General features: G+C 47.5%; 1 protein-coding gene and 1 long non-coding RNA gene across 2 annotated transcripts in view; both read left to right on the top strand.

Annotated features, from left to right (window-relative positions):
* Positions 1-19565, top strand: part of LOC133082259 (dehydrogenase/reductase SDR family member on chromosome X-like) — a 188831-nt gene extending 169266 nt beyond the window's left edge. The window contains exon 7 of the mRNA XM_061178786.1: positions 19114-19565. Within this exon, the coding sequence (XP_061034769.1) occupies positions 19114-19317 (204 nt within the window). The 3' untranslated portion in view covers positions 19318-19565. The remainder of the gene's footprint in view (positions 1-19113) is intronic.
* Positions 19566-20691: 1126 nt separating this feature from the next.
* Positions 20692-25276, top strand: part of LOC133082514 (uncharacterized) — a 130757-nt gene continuing 126172 nt past the window's right edge. The window contains exons 1-2 of the long non-coding RNA XR_009698958.1: positions 20692-20886; positions 22154-24258. This is a non-coding gene — a long non-coding RNA (uncharacterized LOC133082514). The remainder of the gene's footprint in view (positions 20887-22153; positions 24259-25276) is intronic.

Below are 25276 nucleotides of genomic sequence, written 5' to 3'. Positions count from 1 at the left end.
TTGCATCCATGTTGCTGCAAATGGCATTATTTCTTTTTTTATGGCTGAGTAGTATTCCATTGTGTATATGTACCACATCTTTGTTATCCGTTCAACTGTCGATGGACACTTAGGTTGCTCCCATGTCTTGGCTATTGTAAATAGTGCTGCAGTGAACATTGGGGTGCAGGTATCTTTTTGAATTAGAGTTTTCTCCAGATATATGGGATTGCTGGATCACATGGTAGCTCTACTTTTAGTTTTTTAAGGAACCCGCGTACTGTTCTCCGTAGTGGCTGCACCAATTTACATTCCCACCAACAGTGCAGGAGAGTTCCCTCTTCTCCACACCCTCTCCAGCATGTATTTTTTGTAGACTTTCTAATGATGGCCATTCTGACGGGTGCGAGGTGATACCTCATTGTGGTTTTGATTTGCATTTCTCTAATAATTAGTGATGTTGAGCATCTTTTCATGTGCCTACTGGCCATCTGTATGTCTTCTTTGGAGACATATCTGTTTAGATCTTCTGTGTGATTATTTCTTTAGGATAAATTCTTAAAAAGGAGTTTGTTTATCTAGAGGCTATGCACATTTAAAATCTGGTACCCAAATTCCCACAACACATTTCTGCTGATAATGTTCTAGTGTTTTGCCCCTAGACCATATGTGGTCTCATTTAACTCTGCATTTTTTTTCCCGTTAGCAGTAAGATGGTATGTTTACAGGGCAGTGTCTGGCTTCTTGTTAGGATTACGTCTTTCTTTCCTCTGACTGTCACCTTTCAGTGGGAGGTGCTGATTGGCTTCCACAGTCTTGGCGGGTGGAGCATATTCATTTCTTCCTCACCACGGGGTTGCAGAGATTAGAAACGATGATCGCCAGAGCCCTGGAGGGGAGGGTGGATGCCATAAATGACAGTGATTGCCGTGAGTTCTCCACCATTGGGCTCTCCTCAGTGCAGCATTTTGGGGCCACCCGTGGAACTCAGATTCTGACAAATATGAATTAACAGTTACAACTGGGCCCCAGCATCCAGCCAACACCAGCTGTAATTACATCTTCGTCAGCAGGCCATCAAAACCCACCTCTCCTGAATCACCCGGTTTCCCTTTGTGGTTCCGTTTGAAATCTAATTTCCCTTTGTGAATGTGACAACTTGTGCGAATTGTTGGTTGGTGTTCTCTGGGGACACTTATCTGTGTGTGTTGCGGAGGGGAGGTGATGATTCAGGAGAAGCTTTTCTGTATATTAGGGACATAATCACTTGTTTCATCTTCCACCATTGGTCCCCAGAATTCTTGTGACTTCTGGTCTTAGAGAAAGTACTTTTTTGCCAGAATGAGTCAAGGGGTTAATTTTTTTTTTCTTGTTGTAAATTGTTTTGTTGTTTAACTTTCATGGTTTCTGGGCTGACGCTATGATTAGAAATTCCCCTCCAGTATTTTTACCTGTGACAACGACTGAATCCTTAGTCAGCCTGGGTGATGTCCGCAGGGGGTGATGTAGGAGGACCACAGGTGCTCATTCCTGTTCAAACTGGGAGCCCTGTGTCCAAGGGCCCATCCTTCTCTGCTGACCGCACACCATGACGGTTACTAAAACCGCCAACCATGATGCTTACTAAAGGTGTTTCCTAAAAACCTACCCTTGCTTCCGTCTGTTCTGAATTTACTTTTATCTACACCATCACTCTCTTGTCTTACCTTTCCTGACTCTGAACTGATTATCTTTCCAGACCACCTTTTAGATGATTTTGCAAATCGAGAAAAACAGCATCTAGGAGGAGGAGGTCTCCCATGTAATCATTTGCTCACGTTTTGTACATTTTGGTGGTGGTCATCTTTTCACAAGCGATATAATCATCATAAGAAAACTTAATTTGGGAGGGGGAATTTTTTTTTTTATCGGAGTATGGTTGCTTTATAATATTGGGTTAGTTTATACTATACAGTAAACTGAATCAACTATACATATACATAGATCCCCTGGGAGGGAGGATTTTTAACTTAATTCAGGGAGCCTCAGGATTTCAGACAGCGCTGTTCTCTGTCTGAATATAGGTCATCTCTCGTTTTCACCACGTCTTTCTTGATGCTTGCGATATTGTGGTTTATAATAAGAAATATATGTACTTGGTCTTTGTCCCCATTTCTGCACAGAGCTCCTAAAACCCTTGGAGTTTCCCAAATGTTGAGAGCCTGAAAGGTGTCTCTTGTTATGTTCAAGAGGTGTGCCCTTTGGAACTCACTTAAGGATGGTAGCTGGTTGCCAGGGAAACCAACCAGCGACTGAAGGGTTGGAAGTTTCATTCCCACCCCCCTGACCTCCCGGGAGGGGGAGAGGGGCTGGGGGTTGAATCCATCACCAATGGCCAATAATTTAATCAATGGTGCCTGTGTCATGAAGCCTCCATAAAACCCCCAAAGGTCAGGGTTCAAATAGTTTCCTAGTTCGTGAACACATGGAGGTACCAGGAAAGTGACAGCCTGGAGAGGGTGCGGGGGTCCCCTGCCCCCTCCCCAGACCTCACCCTCTGCATCTGTCCCATCTGGCTGTTCCTGAGTTATCTGCTTTTATAATAATCCGGCGATCTAGTGAGTAAAATATTTCCTGACTTCTGTGAGCCATTCTAGCAAATTAACTGAACCCAAGGAGGGGTCATGGCAATCTTCCATCTATAGCCGGTTGGTCCAAAGCACAGGTGACCACCTGGTGTCGGAATTGTGGTGGAGGGAGGGGTAGTCCTGTGGGACTGAGCCCTTCACCTGTGGGGTCTGAGGCTACCTCTAGATGTGTCAGAATGGAGTTGAACTGTAGGACACCCAGCTGGAGTCGCAGAATTGCTTGTTGGTCTTGGAAAAGCCATACTTGGGAACTGGTGATCAAAATCTTAGAGCTTTTCAGAGGTGCCTTATTAATTCTCCATAAATGCCCATATATTTATTGCATTTATTCCTGATTATTTTATGAAATGCTGATGTTTGTTTCGGTTCTGAATAGGGTTTATTAAAAATATTACAAACTCTGAACACAACAGAATAAATAAAATATTTAAAAGTCAATAATAAATGAGCACACATGTCATCACAGCATCTGCCATGCCGTGCTATTCTCCAGATGCAATTTCCTTCCTCCCCTGAGATGTAACCCCTATCCCAGGTGTGGTGTTACCCATTCTCCTGTTTCTCATTACATGGGTGTGTCTCTGAAATTTAATTTTGCATTTTTTCATCCTGACATAAGTAGAGTAATATCTGTGATTTGCTTTCTTTGCACCATAAATTTGTTTCCTGGGGTCGTTATAATAAATGACTACAAATCAGGTGGGTTAAAACCACAGGCATCCATCCTCCCCCATCCTGGAGACCAGACGTCTGAGGTCAAGGTGTCCCAGGACTGCACTCCCTCCAGAGGCTCCAGGGGAGGGTCCTTCTCACCTCTTCCAGCTTCTGGGGACTCCAGGCGTCCCTGGGCTCATGGCCGCATCCCTCCCGTCTCTGCCTCTCTTCACGTGGCTTCTCCTCTGTGTCTGGGTCTCTCCTCTTCTGTCTCTTAGAAGGACCCTGTCATTGGATGTAGGGCCACCGTCATCCGGGAGGACCACATCTCGGAACCTTCATGGCTGCAAAGACCCCATTTCCAAATACAGTCCTGTTCAGGGACTAGGGCTTCAGCATGTCTTTTGAGGGGTCACAGTTTACCCCAAAGCACTTAGTATTAAATGTTGGAGATCTGCCCATGCTGATGCACGTAGAAGTAGGTTATTGATTTCCGTCCCTGTGAAGTAGTCCACCTGCACATACGTCATGGTTCAGATTCATTCTCAGGGTCAAGGACAGTTGGGTTCTTTCCGGTTCTTTCCTGTTATCGCAGCTTTGCCGTGATAGGTCCTCCACGGATCTCCACATCTCACTTCCTCTAGGGAATATCACAGGCAGTGACATTTTAAGGCTAGAAGGTTCTCACATGTTCACATTTCCTGGGAATTCCATTTGGTTTTCCCAGTGCACAATCCAGGTACTGAGAATTCCCAATGGTTTACATCTTCATCATATGCATTAAGTGTTGGACTTTTCAGTCTTTGCCAACTTGGGTCAACTGCTGAGCTCTTCAGTCCTGGAGCGGGAAATGGCATTTGCTGTGTTTTAATTTGCATTTGCATTTCCCGAAATATCCTTGTGGTTGAACGGTCTCTGTGAGATTATTTGGCATCTGGATGCTGGCTTCTGGGAAATGCCTTTTCCCCATTTTTCTAGGGGGTGTTTAGCCTTTCTGTTTTGGATTCATCTCTGTTCTTTATTCTGGCTGCTGATTTGTATCGGTTATGTATGTTGCCAATACTTTTTCCTTTGTATTTTCTGCTTCAAGAACATACAAAAAAGTAATATTGGATGGTTATAACCAAAGATATTAGAACACAGGAGAAAAATATTTTGAAAATGGAGAAACAAAAAAATAGATACATGTATATCTGTGTGTATATCTACACACACGTACATATACATGCATACATATATATGGAGTATGTGGCATATATCGTTTGTGGAATGCACATTGTTTTATAACTTCCTAGATGCACATAGTTATATGGAAGATTATTTATTCAAGGGTCATGATTCCTTCCCAAGTAATTTTGATATATTAAGAAATACTGGGCTTCCCTGGTGGCGCACTGGTTCAGAATCCACCTGGCAATGCAGGGGACACGGGTTCGAGCCCTGGTCCGGGAAGATCCCACATGCCGCGGAGCAACTAAGCCCGTGTACCACAACTACTGAGCCTGTGCTCTAGAGCCCGCGAGCCACAACTACTGAGCCCGCATGCCACAGCTACTGAAGCCCGTGCACCTAGAGTCTGTGCTCCACAACAAGAGAAGCCACCGCAATGAGAAGCCCGCTCACCGCAAAGAAGAGTAGCCCCCACTCGCTGCAACTAGAGAAAAGCCCGCACGCAGCAGCGAAGACCCAACGCAGCCAAAAATAAATGAATGAATGAATGAATGAATAAAAAAAAGAAATATTAAGATTCCAAAATTTCTAGCACATTCTCAGAAGAATCACATTATAACGGCCTCACTGATAACAATGTTCAGTATACTCTGAGCCTGTACTGCCTGTGGTGATGGCTTTATGATTCATTGTATGTGGGAACATGGAAATATAATTTCAAAATATAGGAAAACAATGCTAAAATAAATGTCTATTTCATTTTTAAAAAACAACAAAAGAATAGACAAAAAAGTGATTTTACCAATTCCATCACTGACATCATCTACTTTCTAATAGATTTTCAGTCTCAATGTTCTTTTTAAGCCATATGCTTATTTAATCTGCATGTATGGATCAGCCTGTCTCCTTTGACTGTGTGCTGCTTTTGAAAATGTTCCCATCTACTCTATAGGCAATTAAATAGTAGCTCATGTATAATTTGTCCTGGTAGCTAATTTATTTTGAAGGGAAAACATCTAATGTTTCTCTCTGAAGAATACTTATACCTATTATCATTTGTATATTATACTTTATCATATGCTATGTTGTATATCATTCCTATCTTACCTTTTTTTTAGAATTTATTTATTTATTTTTGGTGGCGTTGGGTCTTCGTTGCTGCGTGCGGGCTTTCTCTAGTTGTGGCGAGCGGGGGCTACTCTTCGTTGCAGTGCGTGGGCTTCTCATTGTGGTGGCTTCTCTTGTTGCAGAGCTCGGGCTCTAGGCACGCGGGCTTCAGTAGTTGTGGCACACGGGCTCAGTAGTTGTGGCACGTGGGCTCAGTAGTTGTGGCTCGTGGGCTCTAGAGCGCAGGCTCAGTAGTTGTGGCACACGGGCTTAGTGGCTCCGCGGCATGTGGGATCTTCCCGGACCAGGGATCAAACCCATGTCCCCTGCATTGGCAGGCGGATTCTTAACCACTGTGCCGCCAGGGAAGTCCTCCTATCTTACTTTTTAAAAAATAAAGTATCAGTTTAATTTTATAAAAACCTGACCTATGGGACACAGGGTTAGGCAACTATGGGTTGGCTGCATGGTTTTGAGAATAAAGTTTTATTGGCACACATGGCTGCTTTCATGTTACAAAGGCAGAGTTGAGTAGTTACAACAGAGACCAAAAAGCCCACAGAAGTCAAAAGTATTTCTTATCTGGCCTTTTGCAGACAAAGTTGGCTGGCTCTGACCTAGAGAGATGACTGCATTTTAGTTTCCTTTTGCTCCCTTATTTGGGTAGTGTGGATCAGTACATTCCCTTGAAGGGGTGGTCTTTATTTCTAGAATGATTCTGACTGTCGTGGAGCCTTATTCTGTAATACCCTGTGGGATTCTGTTCCCCAACGACTTCATTGAGCATTTACTTATTGCTATTTATCCTGGAGCTGGAGATCCCCTTTCTGTGCTGTTTTTTGACAAGTGTGGATGGTAAAGTTTTGATGATCTGTTTAAAAAAAAAAAAAAAAAAAAGGAAGAAAGAAAAGAGAGAGAGAATTAAGAAGCTTTTCTATTTCCCGCCCTTTTGCTTCAGAATAGTCTAATTGTCATGAGAAGCTTTTGAAAAGTGGAACGATTCCCTTTGAAAACTCTCAGGAATTGGGAATTTTCGGAAAAGGAATTCTAAGTCAGCTTTCAAAATGCCTTCAATGCTTATTGCTTGGTTGAGTGTTTCTTCCTCTTCTGTGGTTAGTTCTGGCAGCGTTCTCATATCAATAGAATCGTCTGTTTCAAGTTTTAGAATTAATGTGTTGTTACTAAGTCTCTTTCCTCCGGCTCAGGAAGGCTCCTGATTCCAATTGAATGAAATCAGCTACTCCCCTGGGCTCCTTTTAGACCTTCATTAACTCTTTTCAGTTTGCTTTTTCATCAGCTCACCTTTTAGTCTCTCAATTCTCAAGCAAAGGATTTTTAAATTTTTCAAATTTTAAGTTCTTTCGCTAGCAAAACATCCACACTTAGACATACTCACTCCCTATTCCTCCAGGAATCCCTCTACATCCGGAGACAGTATGTGTAGTTCTTTCTTTGTGGTCCAACATTGAGGTGAAACTTTCACCTATGAATCATTTTTTAAAAATCTTTTGATCATCACATGCACATTTGGATTTAAAATGTGCAACCACAGGGCACTGAGTAATGGTGCTTTTATATATAAGAGAGGAAATTATGGAAACTGTAGAATTACATAGTGGAAGCCTATTTGTTACCATGGCAATAAAGCAAAAGTGATGTGAGTTGTAAAGAGAAAAATGCTGTAGGACAATGGCAGGCTCTGATGTCATCTTTATAATGATGATTGTATATCATCATTACACATATTATTTCATTACACGTACGTGTGTGTGCATGCATTGGGTGAAGTCTGCAAGGATGTGCCCTCAGTCCCTGGGGGGCCGGGGGGCAGTCTTGAGGACTTATGTGTCTTTATGTCCCTTTATGTCATTTAATGGCATTCTTTTATATCACTCCGAAACCTCTATTCTACACCTTATCAAAAGCCCTGGACTTGATTCCAAATTCAGAGCCGGTCCCCTGGGTAAACCAGTTAGTACCTTGAAAAACCCCAGCAGGCTGATACATTTATAAAGATAAGAGGCTTAATTGGTTCTTTCTACAAGCAAATCAAGACCATTCCATATGTCTGTGCCGTAGGGTCAGGGAAGGTCTTCAGAGGGCGTGCGTGCCCTTCAGGCATCTAGGAAGCAGTTAGTAGCTTCATAAATCAAATCCAGCTCCGATACAGAAAACCTGCATCTCCCAGGCCATCGGGCCCTTGCATTTGGGGGTGTCATCCTGGTTCCCTCCCCCCCACTCCCTCAAGATCAACGTGTACCGCGAAAAAGCACGATTTTCAATGCTGACTGCATCTGGTCCCCTGGTCGGGGCTCCTGTCCAATAAGCCCTTTGAAATTCCCTTTATCTGGTCTCCAATTACAAATGATCACATCTCCCCTGTGGAATGTGCCGTTGTCAGAATAACATATATGGCTGGCCGTGGTTGGTTCCCTTCACCATGCATCTAAATCTGTCCAGTGAAGACCGGAGATCAGAAAGTCTGGTCCTCGGATGGATGCGCTCAGCGGGTGAGAGGCCTAATTAAGCACCTCAAGGACACACGTCCAGGGAGCCTTCTCTCCCACCTCTGAGTCCCTAGCTGCTCCATTGTCGGGGACCGAGCATCCAAATGCAAGCACGCTGTCCCAGCAGCTTAAGACATGTGACACCCCCAGTTGACATTCCATCATGTCGTAGGGACCCACCATCCATGACTCCACGCTCCTTGGAGATCAGCCTCTCGTAGGAGATGCTGGATGACCCAGGGGAAGCCCAAGGTCATCACAGGGGTCCTCATAAGAGAGGTTGGGGGGCTGAGGGTCAGAGAGGGAGAAGTGACGGCAGAAGCAGAGGTCATGGATTCCTGGCTTTGAAGGTGGGACAGAGGACCACGGGCCAGGGGGTGCAGTGGCCTCTCAGAGCTGAAAGAGGCAAGGAAACAGCTTCTCCCCGTGACACCTGCAGAAGGAATGCAGTGCTGCCCACACCTGGATTTTCGCCCGGATTCGCTGTATGCTTCTGACCTCTTAGAATTTGAAGAAGATGGTACCTTTGTGCTGTTTTGAGCCACCAATTTTGTGATAATTTGCAAGAGCCCCCAGAGGAAATTCATACACTCTCCTCTCTCCTTGGATCTCAAGTGTCCAGACCATCATCTTGTGGCTTTTTAAGCTCATTGGCTTCGGATCCTGCCTTTCCGGGGCAGGTTGATAAGACTCACCTCTCAGGTGGGTGCCTGCGTCACCTGCCTGTGCCGGGCGCTGCCCCAGACACCACGAGGGAATCCTTCATGAAGCATCAGCCCCTCCCATCCTGATGATGCCTTTGACACACGTCTCAGAAACACCCAGATGGCTCCCACGACATGCTGGATGTTGCACAACACTTCGTAAACGTTGGCGTATTTAATGTGTATTCCAAGACCATGGGGTGGGCACGAATACTGCCCCCAGTTTACCGAGGGGGACATGGAGGGATTTTTTTTTTTAAATTAGGAACGATTTGGTTTTATGAATGAACATATATTAAAATTCACAGTTTACAGTCGAAATAAAGTCTTTCAAAAATCCACTGTAGGATCCTTGATCAAAGCAAAGATGACAAGCATTCAAGAAACATCCTTGCCCTTCCGATACCGTGATCTGAGGACGGTGCACGGCACATACCAAGAATGACGGAGTGTGTTTCCTGGGTGCCGTGTGCTGGGAAATGAGTATCGGATTCTGAATAGACAACAAATTGCTCTAAACAGTGCTCCCTCTGGGATAAATAACATCTCCCATTTTCTCTACACCTTAAGAAAAAAAAAAAAAAAAAGATCCCATCACCTCAGATGGGATTCCCTAGGAGGCATGGAGCAGGGAGTCAGTCAAGGCGTGATGTCCTTCAGACTGGTGACATCTCCCTGCACAGAGCTGTAAAGACAGTTAATAGGGCATCGGGAGGTATGTCCCAACATTGTACCAGGCAATGGGCACTCCTGCTTTCTCAGCAATTTTCATGAGTGCTGAAAGGAGGAGGACGGTGCCAATGATCTGCCCTTGCAGTGGACGCAGGACACAAAAGCGGCAGCCCTTGGAGGGGGTTGAAGGCTGGAGCCTGAACCAGGCTGGGACCATCGGTGATGCAGAAATAGCTCAAGATGAGGGTGGCCATACTGTCATTTCTCCCTTGTCTGCTGGGTCCCTCATCAGAACCCCAGATCCCCACAAATGGCGTGAGCTACCCCCGTCTCCATTCTCCCCAGGACAACTGGTCCCAGTCCCAATGAGTGTCTTAGACGTTGGGTCTGGACCTCCTCCCAGGACGCCCGATAATGGATGTCAATAGTGATGTTATTACAGATGGCCAGTAGGCACACGTGCGAAAAGATGCTCAACATCACTAATTATTAGAGAAATGCAAATCGAAACTACAGTGAGGTATCACCTCACACCTGTCAGAATGACCATCATTAAAAAGTCTACATGTAACAAATGCTGAAGAGGACGTGGATAAAAGGGAACCCTCCTACCCTGTTGGTGGGAATGTAAGTTGGTGCAGCCACTATGGAGAACAGTATGGAGATTCCTCAGAAAACTAAAAATAGAACTACCATATGATCCAGCAATCCCACTCCTGGGTGTATATCCAGACAAAACTCTAATTCAAAAAGATACATGCACCCCAGTGTTCATAGCAGCACTATTTACAATAGCCAAGACATGGAAACAACCTAAATGTCCATCAACAGATGAATGGGTAAAGAAGGTGTAGTACATGTATACAATAGAATACTACTAAGCCATAAAAAAGAACAAAATAATGCCACTTGCAGCAACATGGATGGACCTGGAGATGATCATACTAAGTGAAGTAAGTCACACAGAGAAAGACAAATGCCGTCTGATCTCACTTATATGTGGAATCTAAAATATGGCACAAATGAACTTATCTACCAAAGAGAAACAGACTCACAGACATAGAGAACAGAGTTGTGGTTGCCAAGGGGGAGGGGGGATGGGGGAGGGATGGAGTGGGAGTTTGGGATTAGCAGATGCAACCTATTTTATGTAGGATGGATAAACAACAAGGTCCTACTGTAGAGTACAGGGAACTCTATTCAATATCCTGTGATAAACCATCATGGAAAAGAATATGAAAAAAGAAAGTGTCCATATGTGTACAACTGAGTCACTTTGCTGTACAGCAGAAATTAGCACAACATTGTAAATCGACTATACTTCAAAAAAACCCCCACGAAACAGCGATGTTGTAGGATCAGATGCATCCAGCCTCCAGAGCGTCCCGTGTACTGGAGGGCATGGTGGGGTGGACCTGGGGTCTGGTTAGAGGCCAGTGCAGGGGTGCAGGGGTGCAGAGGGGCAGAAGGAGATCGTTTTGAAAACGATTCTAGAGACCACATCATGCGGTCTTGACTGGTTGCCCGTGGAAAGTGAACCAAGAAAGACTCGGGTCATTTGGGGTTTCTGACTCAGAAATCGGGGTGCGTGGTGATGGCTGTCCAGGAAATGGGGGAACTGGCAGGTGGGGATGGAAGGATGATTGACCCTGAGGTGTGTACGTAGGGTCTCTACCTCTGGATGCCAGCTGGGCCGCCGTGAGCGTCTGTCTGCAGCTCAGAGGTGCACATGGAATTTGTGGTTGCAAACATGCAGGGAGGTGACCCACGAGGCCATGGCCATGGGTGTGGGTGATGCACCCATCATGACTGATGAGGAAGATGGGGAGGGTTGGAGTCTCTGGAAGAAGCAAGACCTGGCCATTCCGTGCAGCACCTCCCCTCCCTCCTCTCTGCCCCTCATTTTTGTAATTTGTTCATTCTGGATAATACCATCTCCTAAGACTGTTGTGAGCATTGCTGACATAATACATGGGAAAGCATTTGCAACACTGTAAAGCCCTGTATAATTATGTAGTTATAAGGCATTCGTGTTCCCCTCTCACTGCACACAGCTCACGGCTCTGTTATGCACAGTGTAAACCCCACCCTCTGCTCTCTTTCCTTCGCTTTATTTTATTTTATTTATTTAGTTTTTGTGCGCTTGTACCCAGCCCTCGACCCACCGCCTCTGCTGGTCATCCGCTCCAGGGGCGCGGGGGCTCTTATCTAAATGATCTTTCTTGGCTTTCTTGGCTTCATGCAGAGAAAAACTTCAGCTGTAAATACACGGTGCTCTCCCCAGCCCTGCACCCCGGGCTCCCGGCGGGCGTCTGTCCTTCAGGGATCCCGAAGCCTCTGATAAGAGCCACCATGTTTCCTATTGGGGTTGGGCTTCACATTTGAGACATCTCTGCTTTCTTACAAGTCTCCAAGAGGATCTTAGTTTTGTTTTTTTTTTAAGCTGCAGGTAAAATGGGAGATGTTATTTATCCCAGAGGGACCACTGTTTAGAGCATCTTGTTGTCTATTCAGAATCTGACTCTCATTTCCCAGCACATGGCACCCAGGAAACACACTTCATCATGCTTGCAAGAGCTCCTATCGATGACAAGTGAACAGGGACAGATCATCCAGTTGTATTTGGAGCTGCAGCAGGTGCACCTGGGAGGTACAGCCTTCATTTTAAAAACTGTAGGAGGCACCGTCCTCAGATGACGGTATCAAAAGAACAAGGATGTTTCTTGAATGCTTGTCATCTTTATTTTGATCAAGATTCCTACAGCAGATTTTTGAAACGCATTATTTAGACTATGAACTGTGAATTTAATATGTGTTCATTCATAAAACTGAATCGTTTTTAATATGTTAAAAAAAAATCCCTGCGTGTCCTCCTCTGTAAATTAGAGGCTGTAGTTGTGTGCACGCCGTGGTGTTGGAATACAGATTAAATGTGCCAACATTTACGAAGTGTTTTCCAATATCCAGCACGGCCTGGGTGCCACGTGGATGTTTCTGAGACGTGTTTCGAAGGCATCATCAGGAATGGCGGGGGGGGGGGGATGCTTCAGAAGGATTCCCTCGTGGTGTTCAGGGCAGTGCCTGGCATAGGTAAGTGTTGTAGGAGTTTCTCCTGCTCCCACCAAAGCTGCCTGGACCAGTACCATGACCACTTTTGTCTGTTGGGTTCTAGCTCAAAGGGATTTGGGGAACGGTGTGCTGGTTATCTCCTCTTCATGCTGTTTGGATAACCTGAAGACATCCTCCTTTAATTATAGAGTTGGGACATGTAGTCATTGGCTCAGGCTGCCCCAGTAGAACACTGCAGGCTGGGCAGCTTAAACAACAGACATTTGTTTCCCCAGGTTCTGGAGGCTGGGAGTCTGAGATCACGGCGTGGGCAGATTAGTCCCTGGCGAGGCTGTCTTCCTGGCTTACAGATGCCGCCGCCTTGCCGTGTCCTCACGTGGTGGAGAGGGAGCTCTGGGGCATCTTCCTCTCTTTTAAGGACACTAATCCCATCCTGGGGGCCCCACCCTCATGACCTCATCTAACCCTAATCCCCTCCCAAAGGCTCCATCTCCTAATAGCACCCCGTCGGGGATCAGAGCTTCAGTGTATGAACTCGGGGGTCACGCACATTCCGTCCATAGCAGGACGTATGCATTCACTGGACACCTGTTTAAGAAGCATCTCCCACCCGCCATGGACATTGCTGGTCTCGGGTCCACGTGGCAGAACCTGAGCATCGGGGGCCAGACACCCACACAAACACCCGGCATCCGGGTGAGGAAGCTGAGGCTAACGGAGAGTGGGTGGCTCCAGCAAGGTCTCCTGGGTCACGAGAGGTGATGCAGAAATTGAACCCTGGTCCTGGGACCCGCAATTCTTTGGTGCCACTTCCTCCTCCAGAGAATGTAGCTAAATGTCCCAAAGTTAAAGTTGGGCATGGGGGAGCGTGTGTGTTGTGCATGTGACCGAGTGTATGTGTGTGCCTACTTATACACACACGTGTGCATCTCAGCGTCTACCAGACTTCCTTCCTTTCACTCAGGCGTGATGTGTCATCACCCTGATGGGTGAGGGTTAGGACGGTGAGATCGGATGTCAGGAAGAAGAAATGCATAAAACCGTCCATTTCGTGAGCTGTCAAAACATTTAGGAATTAAAAAGTACAAATGAAATCTCATTTCCTCTTATCTTTATCATCTGCCCAGGGCTTGGAAATGTTCTGCAAATGCTCGGAGATGGCTGTTTTTAGCCCAGCATCTATCATGTGTTTAAGTGGGATAAGTGGATGAGATTAATTCTCCATGAGGTGCATGAGCACGAAGAACAGCTCTTTTTTTTTTTTCCTGTCCTTTTCTATGTCAGAGAACTCCCTGGCTGGGCAGGGCCACCCTGGGTGAGTGTGTGTGGGTACATGGGAGTATATGTATGTAAGTGTGAATGTATGTGTGTGCATGTAAATGTATTTGTATGCAGGGGTGTATGTGTGTGTGCGTGTGAATGTGTGTGCATGTGAATATGTGTGTGTGGATGGGTGTATCTGTGTGTGTGTGTGGATGGGTGTATCTGTCTATGTGCATGTAAATGCATGTGTGTACATGTGAATGTGTGTGTATGGGTGTATATGTGTGTGTGCATGTGAATGTGTGTGTATGGGTGTATATGTGTGTGTGCATGTGAATGTGTGTGCATGGTAGTATATGTATGTGAATGTGTGTGTGTATGGGTGTATGTGCATGTGAATGTGTGTGTGTATGGGTGAATGTGTGTGTGGATGGGTGTATGTGTGTGTGAATGTGTGGGTGTATGTGTGTGCATGTGAATGTGTGTGTGTGGATGAGTGTATATGTGTGTGTGCATGTGACTGTGTGTGCATGGGGGTATATGTGTGTGCATGTGAATGTGTGTGTGTATGGGTGTATATGTGTGTGTGCATGTGATTGCATGGGGGTATATGTGTGTGAATGTGTGTGTGTATGGGTGTATATGTGTGTGTGCATGTGAATATGTGTGCATGGGTATGTGTGTGTGCATGTGAATGCATGTGTGTGCATGGGTATATGTGTGTGTGCATGTGACTGTGTGCATGGAGGTATATGTGTGTGCGTGTGACTGTGGATGGGTGTATCTGTGTGTGTGCATGTGAATGTGTGCATGTAAATGCATGTGTGTGAATGGGTATATATGTGTGTGCGCATGTGAATGTGTGTGCATGGCAGTATATGTGTGTGCATGTGAATGTGTGTGTGGATGGGTGTATATGTGTGTGTGCATGTGACTGTGTGTGTATGGGTGTATATGTGTGTGTGCATGTGACTATGTATGCATGGGGGTATATGTGTGTGCATGTGAATGTGTGTGTGTGCATGTAACTGTGTGTGCATGGGGGTATATGTGTGTGCATGTGAATGTGTGTGTGGATGGGTGTATATGTGTGTGTGCATGTGACTGTGTGTGGATGGGTGTATATGTGTGTGTGCATGTGACTATGTATGCATGGGGGTATATGTGTGTGCATGTGAATGTGTGTGTGTGCATGTAACTGTGTGTGCATGGGGGTATATGTGTGTGCATGTGAATGTGTGTGTGGATGGGTGTATATGTGTGTGTGCATGTGACTGTGTGTGGATGGGTGTATATGTGTGTGTGCATGTGACTGTGTGTGTGTGGATGGGTGTATATGTGTGTGTGCATGTGACTGTGCATGGGGGGGTGTGTGTGTGTGGATGGGTATATGTGTGTGCATGTGAATGTGTGTGTGGATGGGTGTGTGTGTGTGCATGTGACTGTGTGTGTGTATGGGTGTATGTGTGTGTGCATGTGAATGTGTGCATGTAAATGCATGTGTGTGCATGTGAATGGGTGTGTATGTGTGTGTGCATGTGAATGTGTGTGTGTGTATGGCTGTATATGTGTGAGTGCATGTGACTGTGTGTGCATGGGGGTATATGTGTGTGCATGTGAATGTGTGGATGGGTATATGTGTGTGCATGTGACTGTATGTGTGTGGATGGGTGTATGTGTGTGAGTGCATGTGACTGTGTGTGGATGGGTGTATATGTGTGTGTGCATGTGACTGTATGTGTGTGGATGGGTGTATATGTGTGTGTGCATGTGACTGTGTGTGGGGGGGTATATGTGTGTGTGCATGTGACTGTGTGTGTGTGGATGGGTGTATATGTGTGTGTGCATGTGACTGTGTGTGGGGGGGTATATGTGTGTGTGCATGTGACTGTGTGTGCATGGGGGTATATGTCTGTGCTTTGAAGTCCCTTTCCTACAGAAACATGATCATCAACAGAATTCCATTGCAATCCTGTCTCCTGACAGTAGCTGAATTTTGGGCACGGTGCTGTGTCCGTTGGGCATCCCAAGCTTATGCCCAGCACAGCACAGGCAGTATCTTCTAAAACTGCCATCCTTGTGTTGTAGTTGGACATGCTGATCACAAGGACTGTTACCCGGACAAGAGGACTTTCCACCTGTGGGGGAAATGGACCCCCAGATAAGGCCCGCTGGAGGACCCAAAAGAAGCAGCCTCTAAAGAGAGGGTTGGACACATCCTAGGGAAATCCCAGGAGCGAGGGAGCCTGCGGCTGCAACAAAGCAGGTCTTTCTGATGGAGGTGACTCACTCTGGGGGTGAAACATGGCGGGGGGTTTCTGGGCATGGACCCCTGAATCCTCGGCCTGGGGAACGGCTGACTTAGGAGCCAAGCTCATCCCAGGAGCTGATTGAAGGATGTGTTTGCCAAGGAGGTGCAAATCCATCCGAACAAGAACGTCTCAGACACCACTAAAGGGAAAACCGGTTCCTCTGTCTTGTAATAACCTATAACGGAAAATCATCTGGAAAATATATGTGTGGTACCCTCCCAGCTCTCACCCTGTGGCCCACACTCTTCATGTGGCTGTTCCTGATCTGGATTTTATCATAAAAGTGGAATCACGAGGAGATGCCGTCTTGAATTCTGTGAGTCGTTCTTGGAAATCCTCAACCCTGCGGGGGTCCTGGGTACCCCAGTACCTATAGTCAGTGGGTCCGGAGCACAGGAGGACCCCAGAGACATGTGGTGAGGGCAGTTAAGGAGAACTGAGGCCATAAACACGCAGAGGCTTTGCCAACTCTGGGTGGACAGCACCAGAATCGAATCACAGGACGCCTAGTTGAAGTGGAAACAGAACATTGGTCATAACCACTGCCCCAGGAAGACAGGAAAATCCAACATCCGTTCCCAGAAAACAGACTCAGGGCACATGCGATGTGCAGGCAGTGTCTCCTATTTAAAATGAGTAAATCCTTTTTTTTGGAGGATTTTTTGTTTAATACATCTGAAAAGAATTGCATATACAAAAAAACAGCTGTGAGAAAGCGTTGGATCAACACTGACGAATTGACAAGGGTGAGGACTTGGGGCTGGTGGAAAAGGTGACCTAAGCGTTTTTAAAAGTTGGAAACTGCAACCAAAATAAGATGTAAAAATCCCTATCAACACTTGGGGAAAAAACCCCAAAACACTTAGGAGTCTTCATAAGACTGCATGTCAAATCAATATGTTTTATACCTTATAACTGACATATAACATTGTATAAATTTATCTCCATAAAAAAGTAGTAGAATCCCGTCTAAAGGAGCTCGTTGCTACAATGAAACAAATGTTTTTTCCTGAAGAGGCAGACTGTTCCCTTCATGACCCCTGACCCCCTCCTGACCCCATGCCCACCCCTTCCCACCCCATCCCAACACATGAGAACACAGGCTTTCCAATAATGCGTGTTCCTCTCTGCAGACTTTCTTGCAAACCTTCAAGCTCCTCCTGGGAGATGCCCATATGTTTCAGATTGTCCTCGTCGATTCATGTCTTGACCGTAGGGTCCCAGGATCTTGCTTCCTTGAGTATGGGACCCGGTAACATCAAGGAACAGTTTACCTGGCTGCCCTCAGCAATTTCCCATCTTTGTCGTGTTCAGTGTTTTTGGCAGGTGGGTACACAGCCCTCTTGGGAGATCAGATGGGGGGGTGTTGGTCTTCCAGACAATGCCTTCAAAGTCGCAGCTTCTCTGCCTGTCACATGGCTCCGTGGAGTAAAGGAAGCTGTGCCCTTCACTTCTCTTTTTAACCTTCTCCAGCCCGCTTATAAGTGCTGGGGGACATTTGTCATCACGACTTCCGAGATACCCCTTTTGAGCACGTCTGAATCCAGAAAGTGTGACCGTGGGGTTGTTTCCTGGCCTGGGTGTGTACTTGAGGGTCCTACAATGGTACACTCTTAGAGGCACACGAGAAGGACCAGGGTTGGGCGAGTTGAGCGGATTTCCAAAAGTTTGTTACATGCGATGAGCTCCTGAAAAGTCATTGTCATGACAATAAGATGAGGGAATTCTATTGGTTTCTGGGTATTGAATTGTAGCCCCAAAGCCCCTCACTTCCCACAAGGTCTAATCCCTTGAACTTCTCTGCCAGGTTCTTTTAATCCACGGGTTCTTTTTTTTTTTTTTTTGCAGTTTTTTAAAAATTATGGTTGATTTACAATGTTTCAGGTGTACAGCAAAGTGATTCAGTTATATATATATATATATATATATGTATTCTTTTTCTGATTCTTTTTCATTATAGGATCTTACGAGATATTGAATATAGTTCCCTGTGCTGTACAGTAGGACCTTGTTGTTTATCTATTTTACATATAATAGTGTGTGTCTGTTAGTCCCAAACTCCTAATTTATCCCTCCCCCCGTTTCCCCTTTGGTATCTGTAGCTCTGTTTTCTATGTCTGTGAATCTGTTTGTGTTTCATAAATAAGTTCATTTGTATTATTTTTTAGACTCTGCATATAAGTGATATCATATGGTATTTGTCTTTGTCTGACTTCACTTAGTATGATCATCTCTAGGTCCATCCATGTTGCTGCAAATGGCATTATTTCATCCTTTTTCATGGCTGAGTAATACTCCATAACACACACACACACACACACACACACACACACACACACACACACACACACACACACACACACACACACACACACACACACACACCACCGCCCCACGTCTTCTTCTAATCCACTGATCATGCCCAGGGACCAGCTCCCAACCCAAAACACAGGATGTCTGCCGTTCAAACCTTCCTCCTTCCCTCCTACTGCCCAAGGTCCACTTTTCTCAATGTCTTCTCAGCCTTTCAAGCTTTTTTTTGAACTTACAGTTCTCCTACTGTAACTCTCTTCACTGCATGGAAACCAAGAACCTTTCTGCTGTCTCGACATTTCCATCTCAAATTGCTAAATGTCGTGCGTTCAACACAGAGGCCGAACAGTCATCTGCTTTGAGCCAACGAATAAGCATTTCAGTTTCATCAAGCACTGGCCATACAGCAGAAATGCACACCACATTGTAAACCAACTACACTTCAATAAAAATAAATTTTTTAAAAAAGAGTTGGAGACCTGAGTATTTACATTGGGGGTCTTCATATGCATCTATCGAAATGGATTAACCCAATGTGGAAATACAACCCACGTGGGTGCACCTTCCTGCACCCATGGAGGCCGGGCTCCCCCAGCCTGTCCGGCCCGGCTTTGTGCCTGAGTCGATGGAACCAGGTCGGAGGTGCTGTGTCTCACCCACAGTGTCTGTGAGCGTGGAGACCCCCGTGTCTCTGCTCTGAAAGTCGACTCCTGTTCTTCTTTCCTTCCCCCTGCAGACCCCGGATGAGGGAGCCTGGACCTCCGTCTATGCGGCGGTCACCCCAGCGCTAGAAGGCCGTGGCGGCTGCTATCTTTACAACGAGAAAGAGACCAAGTCTCTGGTGGTCACATACGACCTGGAGCTTCAGCGACAGCTGTGGGCCAGAAGTTGCCAGATGATGGGCATCGCCGATGTGACCCAGGAGGCCTTCTGGGGTTAGCCACCCGCCGGGGAGACCGTGATCCGCCAGGCACTCGCAGGTGTGTCTGTGCTGGACCACATGTCTGCATCGTTCACATCCCCCGCCCTTGGGGCTCTGTCCCCCCAGAGTCTCCCGTCGGCTTCCTTGCCCTGGGCTGGAACTTGAGGAGAAGAGGAATGCTGAGTGTAACCCTCAGCCCTGAATCTCGTGATCCCCAATGTGTCCAGTTGTACCGGGTGCCCTGAGTCATTAAATCCTGCCAGCCACGCGGGCGGTGTTCTTGCTTAGCACAGAGGCGCCGAGGACCCTGGGGTAGAAACATCCGGGTGAAACAAACACTTTCAAGGGAGCCTGGGACTGTTGGGCGCTGGTGGCTTTGAGGGTGTCCTGTGTCCCCTGTTCTCTCACATGCAGTTTGTGCCAGAGATGCGGCTCTGATTTGTGGGTCCTGGAAAGGGAGAGACGTGAGCCTTCCTTAGTCTGTTGATCAAGGGTCATGTGACCACCCTAACCCTCTGCCCCACCATCTTTAGGGGGACCAGGTCCTAGGGGCTTCCTGCAGCCGTTAGGGCACCTATCAGGGCTCTCACACCGTGACTCATGGAAAGACCCTCAACAGAGGGGTAGGGAATTCTGTAGGACACGGGGTAAGAAAGGGGGCCTGGACACCTGTCACCGTGGGGTCTGTAGGACGGGGACGGGACCTGGACACCTGTCACCATGGGGTCTGTAGGACGGGGACGGGGCCTGGACACCTGTCACCATGGGGTCTGTAGGACGGGGATGGGGCCTGGACATCTGTCACCATGGGGTCTGTAGGACGGGGATGGGGCCTGGACATCTGTCACCATGGGGTCTGTAGGACGGGGACGGGGCCTGGACATCTGTCACCATTCGGTCTGTAGGACGGGGATGGGGCCTGGACACCTGTCACCATTCGGTCTGTAGGATGGGGACGGGGCCTGGACACCTGTCACCATGGGGTCTGTAGGATGGGGATGGGGCCTGGACACCTGTCACCATGGGGTCTGTAGGACAGGGACGGGGCCTGGACACCTGTCACCATGGGGTCTGTAAGATGGGGACGGGGCCTGGACATCTGTCACCATGGGGTCTGTAGGATGGGGATGGGGCCTGGACACCTGTCACCATGGGGTCTGTAGGACGGGGACGGGGACAGGGCCTGGACTAAACCAATGATGGGATTCAGCTGCACAGGGTTTGCAGGTCTGCACATTCCCCCACCATTTTTTAGGGCCTTAGTCAAAGAATGGCAGCTTTGCTGCCCACTTACCCTTCAGTGGTCCCATGAAGCCTCTCTCCTGGTATCTGCTTCTTCATTTCATCATCTGTTAACACGGGCATGTTCCTCTCCTGGAGATGTGTGCAGGGCTTGGATTATACGTCAAACCACAATACTAATGTAATAATAATAATCATGTCGAATGCCCAGTGCTTCCCTGGATGTGGGTGCCCATCGCAGTCTGTCAGGCTCTTCCTGAACTAGTTTCATCATGGACCTTCCAGGGTCTGCAGACACCTCATCTTTCAGCAGCGTGACGGCCACCCTCTACGCCTTGGAAACAGGTCAGTGGTGGGACCATCCTGGTTTCATCCAGTTCCCTCTGTAGTGGCTTGAATGGTGGCTCCTCAAGAGATAGGTCCACATCCTAACCCCTGAAACCTGCCAATGTGTTCCTATTGGGAAAAGAATCATTGCAGATGTCATTAAGGTCTTAAGATGGGGACACTATCCTGGCTGGATAAGGTAGGGCTAATGTACTCACAAGGTTGCTTATCAGAAACAGGGAGAGGGAGAACTGATTACAGAAGAGGAGGGGGTCATGTGACCATGGAGTCAGAGGTGGGAGGGATGCGGCCACAAGTCCAGGGATGCCTGGAGCCCCCAGAAGCTGGAAGAGGCAGGAAGGACCCTCCCCTGGAGCCTCTTCAGGGAGCTCAGCCCTGCATCTTCAGAACTGAGAGAGAATAAATTTCAGTTGCTTTAAGATACCAACACCTTGATGGTAATTTGTTACAAGAAACTCATACAGTTTTTGACACATGTGAACATCTCTAGCAGCTTAGTGGACCTTTGCCTGGGCATCCGGGCCCGCCTTGCTTCACCCACCAGTCAGGCAAGGAAGGCTCAATCTTCTCTCTGAGGATGGCTCTTGGGTTCTCAAATTCCAACGTGGAGAGATCAGACATTTAGAATGCTAGCAAAAGGACTCTGTGTGTTTCCTGCCAGACTGCACCCTGAATGTCAAGACCAGGGACCCCTGGTCAGCTAACCATGCATTCCTTCAATTGACAAGATCCCACTGAGGCCCCAAACCTGATGTCAGCCCCCAGCACATTCATGCGTTGGAATAACAGCCAGCAGCTCTTCCAGAGTGGGGTTCACACTACACTAGATAGATAGATAGATAGATAGATAGATAGATAGATAGATAGATAGATAGATAGATAGGGTTTCCGGGTCAGCAAACTTTTTATATATAGGACCAGTTAATAAATATCTTCATATTTTAGGGCTATATGATCTATTACAACTACTCACCTCTTCCATATGACACACAAGCATCTACACACACTATGCTAACATGTGTGGCTGTGTTCTAATAAACCTTTATTTACAAAAAAGGGGGGAGGTCAGATTTATCCGAGGCCCATACTTTGTTGACCTTGGGTTTTGACCCCTGTGTGCCACGTGGAGAATTGTAAGTTCTGTCATATGGGTGGGCATTTAGCCTCAGAAAGACTCAATGTCTCACCCAGTTTCAAGTTCCTGCTGGCACTTAGGTGGGAACCTCAGGGGTGTCTAACCCCAGAGGCCTTGTTTTCCTTACAGATGAACAAGATGTTATGGATTCTGTGTCGTGCAACCAGGAGATGTTGGTGTAAAAGGACAGGAGACCAGGACGTGTACGTTTGAGGTCCTCACCCCCTTGCCTGCATCCTGCTGTGGTTGGCAGAGCTGAGACCCCAGCGTCTGGGACTGTTTGTGTGGTGGCCTGAGAGGAACAAACCAGGGCCCCTTCTGCAGGTGCGCAGACTCTGTAGGACGTCCGCTCGGATAAGAAACATCCTGACACCCTTCCCGGGAGAACCATAGGGTGACAAGGAGGCTCCCGGGGACCGTGGACCAGCACGAGGAAGAGAGCTGCCAGAGGGTCAGAGATTCCTGACCCCCTTCATCGCAGTTGCAGGAGAGGTGATGATTACGGTGTGAACCCACAAGACGATTTGTGGGTCCTGGTGGCCCGTGGCTCAGATCACTGTGTGAAGATGGGGGCATGTGGTCCCAGTGGAAGACCCTGCTTATTCAAACAGCTCACTATTATGTCGTGTATAAGAGTGTCCTGGGCGGCTGTAACACAGGACCACAAACTGGGAGTCTGAAAAGAGCAGAAATTCATCCAGCCCCCGGTCCTGGAGACCAGACGTCTGAGGTCAAGGTGTCCCAGGGCTGTGCTCCCTCCAGAGGCCCCAAGGGAGGGTCCTTCCTGCCTCTTCCAGCTTCTGGGGGCTTCAGGGGTCCCTGGGCTTGTGGCCGCCACCCTCATCCAAGAGGACCTCATCTCAGACCCTTCACTTCCATCCGGATAATCAAGAATGATCTCTTCATCTCAAGATCCTTCATTAGTTACATCTGCCAAGACCCTTTTGCCAACAAAGTCATATCCACAGGTAACAGGGTTTAGGAAGTGGTCATATCTTTTTGGTAGAAAGTATTCAATCCACTGCATGGTACATGAACTGGATACTTGGAAACTCAGGAAACATCCATTCCTTTTCTGGTGACCTGGAAAACCATGGAGGTCACGGCTTCTTCTATATGTACCCAAGGCCGCTTTCCTGGGCGAGTGACCCATGTAGCTTACATGGGACCCTGGGCTCATAAGGACGCCTATTGGCTTAATGCCCTATGACCGCCATCTTGAAATTCTTAATGAAGCGTGAACAAGGACCCACATTTTCATTTTGCCCTGGAACTGCCAATGCGATAGCCCTCTTTGCTCACATTCCTTCCAACCTCAAGAAAGAGGAGCAAGTCTGCAGCCAATAAGGACACCCCCACCCCCAGCACACCCTCCATCCAGCCACTGATGTGCTCAAGCCATGGGTGGTGAAGACCTCTCCCCAAGATCCAGTAAGGCTAGTGGGTTTTGGCTGCACATTGGGGGAGCCTCTGAAAACCACTAATGCTCAGCTCCACCATCAACAGAATCCCCAAGTTCGTTCCTCTGGGTACCAGCATTTATTAGACCTCCTCAAGCCATCCTCTTGTTCAGGCAAGTTTGAGACCCTCTGGGCCAGGCAAATGCAGACTGAAGCTTCCAGCCCTGGGCGCCAGCCCCCCCCAAAACTGCTCAGATGTTCTGCTAAGCCCTACAGCCCCGACTGATGTGTTTCAGAACTAGAATTACTTTGTATGTTAAAACCAAGATGGAGACATGCCTTGTCTAATACTTCCGGACAGCTAGGATGATGTACTTCAAAGCAGGATCTTGACTTCCAGGAAGATCCCAACCTTTGAGCATTTGCACATCACTGGAGAGTCCTTTACGGCTTGAGGTCATAGTACACAAGTGCCAGCTACTCCTAGCGGCATCACAAAGTTGGTTCCCAAGTACAGCCTCAGGATGAGGAGGCAGGGTGAGTCCTGGCCAATCCGACATCCTCTGTCACTTTGAGAACAAGCTTGCTGGCCCCTGAAAGATGCTGCAGTCCCTGGGCGAAGATAGGCTCTGAGAGCAATTTGGACCGTGTAGGACCCTGGCCTCACATGGCCCCTCCTCATTGCATGACCGCCCTTATGTCACTCGTCCACCAGGGGAGAGAGAGGACACAGTTCTGGAGAAGTTACCATGTTCCCTCGACACCTGATTGTGGAACATACCTCAGAGCTCAGAGACACTTCCCAGCAGCTGGAGAAGTCTCGTGGACCACTGGGTGAGTAAGGCCGTGCCCACGGCATGGCGGGCACTGGGGATCCTGGGTTTGCACCTGTCGCTGTCGTTTGGGGAGTCCGGGAAGGGGACTGTGTGGATACACACCGGGATGGATGACCTTCCATCCCTGGGCAAGTCTTGATTCAATAATTGGACCCATGGTGCATGTATTTCTCAGTCCCCTCCATGTAGCATCAATGAGTTTTGTTCGACAGTGGGAATGACCACCTCATCCATCCATCCATCCATCCATCCATCCATCCATCCATCCATCCTTCCATCCATCCATCCTTCCATCCATCCATCCATCCATCCATCCATCCATCCATCCACCCATCCTTCCATCCATCCATCCATCCATCTATCCATCTATCCTTCCATCCATCCATCCATCCATCCATCCATCCATCCATCCATCCATCCATCCATCTATCCTTCCATCCATCCATCCATCCATCCTTCCATCCATCCATCCATCCATCCATCCATCCATCCATCCATCCATCCATCCTTCCATCCATCCTTCCATCCATCCATCCATTCTTCCATCCATCCATCCATCCATCCACCCACCCACCCATCCATCCGTCCACCCATCCATCCATTCTTCCATCCATCCATCCATCCATTCGGCAATGATGTGTTGAGTAGGGTCACCCAGCCAAGCTCTGAGCAAACACTGGATGGAGCTCAAAGTTGAGTGGCACAGAGCTCTTGTCCTAAAGGAGCTTGCTGTCTAGGGTGGGATTACGACCCAAAGATATCAGGTCCTAATGCCTAGAAACTGGGGATGGTACCAGATGTGATAAGAGGCACTTTTGATGGGAAAGAGTGGGCTCTGCAAAGGCGGGTCTGTGTCTGATATGACCCAATTGAAGCTTCATCCGTCTCAACTCCCACTGGATTTTGAGGGTGTCTGTATTGAAAATACCTCTCATCTTGGCTATTAGGAAATACAACCATGAAGGTGCACTGGGCTCCCTCCAAGGCTGGACAGGTTGGGAGGCTGATTAGGAGCT

This window comes from Eubalaena glacialis, chromosome X (genome assembly GCF_028564815.1).
Source record: "Eubalaena glacialis isolate mEubGla1 chromosome X, mEubGla1.1.hap2.+ XY, whole genome shotgun sequence".
In the NCBI taxonomy this organism is placed as follows: Eukaryota; Metazoa; Chordata; class Mammalia; order Artiodactyla; family Balaenidae; genus Eubalaena; species Eubalaena glacialis.
The sequence above is the reverse complement of the archived record's forward strand: the minus strand, read 5'-3'. Positions and strand labels throughout refer to the sequence as shown.